Source organism: Octodon degus, unplaced genomic scaffold (genome assembly GCF_000260255.1).
Source record: "Octodon degus isolate 3935 unplaced genomic scaffold, OctDeg1.0 scaffold00010, whole genome shotgun sequence".
NCBI classification, from domain to species: domain Eukaryota; kingdom Metazoa; phylum Chordata; class Mammalia; order Rodentia; family Octodontidae; genus Octodon; species Octodon degus.
In genome coordinates, this window is record NW_004524586.1 from 17,896,917 (window position 1) to 17,902,916 (window position 6,000).

The 6,000-nt window shown below is 41.0% G+C and overlaps 1 protein-coding gene across 2 annotated transcripts in view; it reads left to right on the forward strand.

Moving 5' to 3' along the window:
• The window catches only part of Dhx32 (DEAH-box helicase 32 (putative)), a 64,559-nt gene that overhangs the window by 42,646 nt on the left and 15,913 nt on the right, over positions 1 to 6,000 (forward strand). For both annotated transcript variants that reach the window (XM_023708891.1, XM_004625585.2), the window contains exons 5-7: positions 2,322 to 2,567; positions 4,441 to 4,540; positions 4,631 to 4,789. In XM_023708891.1, the coding sequence (XP_023564659.1) occupies positions 2,322 to 2,567; positions 4,441 to 4,540; positions 4,631 to 4,789 (505 nt within the window). The remainder of the gene's footprint in view (positions 1 to 2,321; positions 2,568 to 4,440; positions 4,541 to 4,630; positions 4,790 to 6,000) is intronic.

Consider the following 6,000-nt stretch of genomic DNA (forward strand, 5'->3'; position numbering starts at 1 on the left):
ATCTATGTTCTCATCTAAATACTAATCCGCTTGCTGAAGTGGATTATTCCTGTGTGTGTCTTGGTGCCTTACTACTCAGAGACCTCAGGGTCTGCAGTGTGTTGTTCCTTATCACTTGGCTACCTTTTAACCTGAAAACAAACAGTGAAATAAGAAGAAAACCTAAGTGTGTGGTAATGGCTAGCCCTGTTGCTGTGCTATCACAAGCAAGCTGTCATTAGGTTAGAGTTTTCCTGAGAAATGAGCTATACAAGTAGGGGTCTTATTTCATTTTGGGAATCCAAATGTCTGCTGGATATCTTCCTTCAGAGACATTGTTGATTTCCAGAGCCCTGCAGGTAAAGGAGAGTTCCACTAAGTAAACACAGTTCACACATTGAGTAAGAATCAAGGAAATAAGGAGACAAAACTTACAAAGCACCAAATGCATATTTTCAGCACTTTTTCAACTTCTGAGCATTATTGCCTCAAAGCCCTCACTATTTCTGTTTGTTTCCACTTTAGTCTATTGAAGATTTCTCTAATTCTCCCCCAGCTTAAAGCAAAATCCAATATTCAAACCCACATACAACTCAAACATTTTTTAATGATTAGAAGCAAATAAAAAATTTCTTGCTACAATTTTGTCAACAATATTCTTTTTTTTTTTTTTACGGTACCAGGGATCGAACTCAGGACCTTGCACTTGCCAGGCAAGCTTATTCCACTGAGCTGTCTCCCTGGCCCTGTCGACAATATTCTAATAAGAAGAGTGAATATCTCAGTCACTTTGAAGGTTTTTTGTGATAGGAAATTATTCCTGAGTGGGCTGCTGGAAGTGACCCTTGTTTTTCAACTGCAATTTAGCTGTTGAGCATGAGGTAGCACCTTGCTCACCGTAGCTAGCACAAAGAGCATGCACACACCCTAGGAAGGACAAGCAGCAAGGCCCAGGAGGATGCTGCTCGGTTGCTTGTTCTTCTCTTAATATCTAGGCTGTCCACACCAAATATGTAGGGAAAATGAAGTGATCAGAATCACAAAACCGGAGAAGTGCTTTTGTTCTGCTTAGTCTAGTTGGCAAGATTTCATCACAGTCAACAGACATGCTGTGTGTTCAGTTAAAAAATGTCTGCCCAAGTAAACCAGCCATGTGTGGAAAAAGGAAGAGTGAGCAAAAACAGGCATCTGTGTGTAAGTGCTGGTGTAGATGGAGCCCAGCAGAGTGGCCTCTGTCCCTGCCTGAGAGCCACTCAACCACAGACATGATTTAAAAGCAGCTCACTTCAGTACTCAGAGACTTTAGAGCCCTACCCTTTTTCTAGGCAGGACCTAGAAAAGTAATTGTGAGTTGGAGCAGTGGAAACTAGGCGTGGGTCACAAAAATGATATTGATCATAGGAACCCATTTTTTAACTTAAGACTTTTAATGAACCTAATAAATGGGACTTCTTCCACTTGGTAGTTTAAGTCCTTTAAAAGGTAGAAATCTTGGAAACATAGAAAAGTTAGAATTACGTTATGCAACATCTGTTTTATATGAGGGTCTAAAAAAACTAGTCGTACTTTGAGAAATAGAAAAACACTAATTTCTAGGGTGTGGGTGGTACATGCCTGTAATCCCAGTACTCGCAAGTCTCAGGCAGAAGGATTACTGTGAGTTCAAGGCCAGCCTGGGCTACATTATGAGTTCAGGACCAGCTTGAACTATGTAGAAAGACCCTGTGTCTTGTGGGGGGGAGCTATCTAAAATACCTTACATTCGAACCTTTTTAACTACTTGTAGTTTTATGGCAAATATTTTACACTTTCCCAGTATACTTGGTATATATTTAAACAGGTATTTCTAAATGCCTGAATCATGCAAAGATGTCAATCAAAGCAAGTACTTCCTGCCTACTTGATTTCATTTCTGCTATTTTAAAGTACTAATAGGTCAAAATAATTTTTAGAATAATCCACATGGGGATCCCAGCCATGTTTGTACATATGTCTTTATGGAAGTGTAGAGATGGCTGTATAAGTCTTACTTCTATTAGTGTTAAAGTCCATCAAGTTGGAAAAACAATGAGATAAATGTATAAAGGCAAAGATAATACATTTCACAAGGCCAAAACCATTTTGGACTAAAAGCAATGCAACTGTTTATAATTATAGTAAACTTCCCCAAAGAAATGTCTTCTTCCAGTTAATCTCCTCTCCTCACGTAAAGATTCATAGGCAGCCACACAAGCGTTTCCTCCCCATCCACATTATGCAGTGTTGCCTCAATTCTTTTTTAAGTAGTAAAGTGGTTTGCATTGTACTTTATTCTCATGGATGATGTTATTTCTTTACTTCAGGATATAGAAAAAGCCTATGAAATTGTCTGTCAAGAAGGATCTAGCTTAAACTCAGACCTTGGAGAGCTGGTGGTTTTTCCTTTGTATCCGCAAGAGAAATGCACACTGTTCAAGTCAATTGATGACATGGAAAAGGGATGCCAAGTTTATCAAAGAAGAGTGGTATTGACTACTAGTTCTGGGGAGTCTTTGATCTGGAGCAACACAGTCAAATTTGTTATTGATGTGGGTGTGGAAAGAAGAAAGGTAACTATTAGCTAGGAGACTTTCTGGGTTCCTGCAATTTTACTGACCTTAAAGTGAGAGGGACCTGTGTGGCTTGGGCTTCTCTGAATTTTGTCCCATGGTCAAGGAAGAGTGATTGCAGTGGCAACTGAAGTCTGGGTCACACATTCTGTTTGTTTGTTTGACAGGATCTTGCTGTGTAGTACAGGCCTGCCTTGTACTGGCTACATAGTCCAGCCAGGTATGCCTTGAACTCAAGATTGTCCTGCTTCAGCTTCCTAAGGGTCAGGATTACAAATGTGAGCCACTACAGCTTGCCAGCTGGATCACGTCTTTCCCTAGAAGTCCATAGACTGCAAGAAAATTACCTCTATTAAGATCCCAGAGGAGGTTTTAAGGAAAGTCAAAACTTTAGCATAACAGTGGCAGTGACTCTCCTTATGTGGGATTTTTCCTTCCTTTCTCTCTTTTTCTTTATATTTCATTTTATTTTACTTTCGTGAAAAGCATAATGAGGTTTATTAGGAAGAATTTAAAGTACATATTCAAAGAAAATAGAGGGTGTACCCTCAAGAAAAAAGCACAACACAGTCTGAACAGGGGCTATTTGTGTGTTTTGGGGAGTAAGAATCTGGAATTTGTGGGTGCTTTTTCTTTGGTGAGGTGCTAGCATAGCAAATTATTTCTCCCCTAGACTAATCTTTTTTGTGTAGATTTTCAATAATTTTTGGTAGCCCCTTTATCTTGCCCCAAAGAATGTACTAGAAGTTAGCTGCAAGTATAGACTTAAATTTTAACAAATATTGGTTTATGATTGACACAAAGTTTTCATTCTAAATTTTTTAGAAAATACATTATTTAAAGTATTATTTTATCATTACCTTTTACCAAAAATTACAAAAAAATGAAAATAAGGTATCTCAAACTTTACAGACATTGAGCCAAAGAATGCATAGCTTTTGAGACTTGAAATGAAGCTATCAAATACTGATTCATTTTGGGGGAACTACCCTCTCGGGCCCCCCTCCTGTCCCTCTCTTGGACAGGAGCTTTCTTTCTCTCAATAAATATATTCTGCTCATAAAAAAAAAAAAAATTACTGATTCATTTGCCCTTGCTAGATGCTAGGCAGCTTCTATGCCTGGCCTCCCTCCCGCCTGGCCTCCTGCATGTTTTTGTCATGATTCCCACTGGTTATGAGGCTTGCCTTGGAACCAGTTGATCTTGACTACATTAGTCCACCATTCAGAGAACTCAGAGCTATCCTTTTCCTCCTTCAGCCATGTGTAAGAATCACTGTTAGTTCTATTTACAGGTTTTGTGATAAGTGTCACACTTGAAAACATTCATGTTTGTCATAAAGGTGAGCCTGCAAGCACTACAGGCAGTTTGAAAGAAATATCAAGGAAGCACACTTTCTAGGCAGTGACCCTTTCCTCCATGTGGCCTAAGTGTGCCTGTTCCTGTTCACTTGTGTGGTGCTCAGAAGTGGCAGCGATAGGCTCTCAGCAGTGGTCCCAGAGCTGTTGATGCCACCGTGGAAATAGATAGATTCTTCCCCCTACTCCCTCCTAGGCAGGGTTTTACTATGCAGTTCAGGCTAGCCTTGGATTGACTTTGTAGCCCTGACTGGCCTCAAACTCCTGGCAGTCCTCCTGCCTCAGCCTCCCAAATGCTGGAAATACAGGCATGTGCCACCATGCTGGGCCAAAACAGATAGCTTTTAATCCATTTATAAAGTCCATGCAGTTGCCATCTCATGGCAAATGAAACAGTAGTACATACTGGACAAAGGAAAGGAGCCTGTACTAGTGTATGCCTGCCATAGCATGCTGCACAGCAGTGTCTTCACAACCATTTCCCTGATGCTAACCGTGCTGTCCTTCCATTGAAGGTGTACAACCCCAGAATCAGAGCCAACTCCCTCATCATGCAGCCCATCAGCCAGAGCCAAGCAGAGATTCGCAAGCAGATTCTTGGGTCATCTACTTCAGGTAGCACTGTGTACACAAAAACAAATGACTAGAATCCCAGGATGGAAACAATACAGAAAAATTAAAGCCATTTTCCTTGATTTCTTTTAGGAAAGCTTTTCTGTCTGTACACTGAAGAATTTGCCTCCAAAGACATGAGGCCACTTAAACCAGCAGAGATGCAAGAAGCCAACCTAACCAGCATGGTGCTTTTCATGAAGAGGATAGACATTGCAGGCCTAGGCCATTGCGACTTTATGAACAGACCAGGTACCTTTGCATTCAGGTTAGCAGGGATGTGGCCAGGACTTAGCTCCTTACTGCTGCCCACAACCATTCTAGGAGAAAGTGGCATACAGCAAGGCAAGGAGTCCTAGGGATTCACTTTGTACTGAAGCATTTTTCCCTTTAGCAGCAAAATTCTATGGAGATACCATTAAAAGTCTTTAGGAAATATCTTCTCTGTCACTGGAAAATATAAACCACTAGACACTGGAGCCAGTAGCACTGGCCAGTCTAGCAAAAATAAGGGGGGATAGTGGACTGTTGGGTAAGACCAAGAAGGGGCAAGAGGTGTCTTACCAGCACTTGGGAGCCTGTTGGAGCACATGGTTGAAGGCAAAGGGCCATTCTGCATGAGTCATGCTGTCACCTGGAGAACCCTAGGAATTTCACTTCTTTGTAATTTAGGTCAGACTCGTTGGGAGCGTGGGATCATGTGTCATTATACTCTGAGCCTTTTCCTCCTGAGGGTCCCAAGGCCTCCTTTGCAAAGTCCCTGGAATTCTTCCCTGAGTCCGTGCCTTGTTAGGACCTTTCTGCCATCCAGGTGATTACTTTGTAGAGAGCCACAGAATGCTGAATGAAAAGCCAGGGCAGAGAGGGCAGGCAGCTACCACCTGGAGAGCAGAGCTGCCAGTGCCAAGGCAGAGAGCATACACAGTGCTCAGGCACAGAGGCCAGTCTTGTGCTCTCTGCTGCTTTCCTAGTTCTTAAGTCTCCTGTTTGGTGTGTACGCTGTCCATATCTGGGAGGCGGTATTGATTGTTCATTTTAAATGTCAACAACCAGCTGGCTAGGAAAGCTTTCAGGCAACAATGCTCTGCTTGTTCTTACCTGTTTAAACACCTTCCTGTCCCTTAGGATTAACTATATTTATATGATATATACTTTTTTTCTTTTGTAAGACAGTTTCAATACTTAACACATTGCATACATTCTTACCTAGTGGTGAATTCCTGTACAAGATGCAGACATGATATCCTATTTACAAACACTATTAGAATAAATCCCTGTATTCATTAAGAGAATATAACTATATATCTATCCTAACCATTTTGAATACACAGATACAAAATGAACATTCATCTGTATCCCCTTTTTTTGTTTAGTTCTATTATTTGAATATTATAGGTGTATTTAACTCAGCAAAATATTCTAAAAGAGTCCAGTAGTCCATAATAGTATTGGGTCTTCTGCTT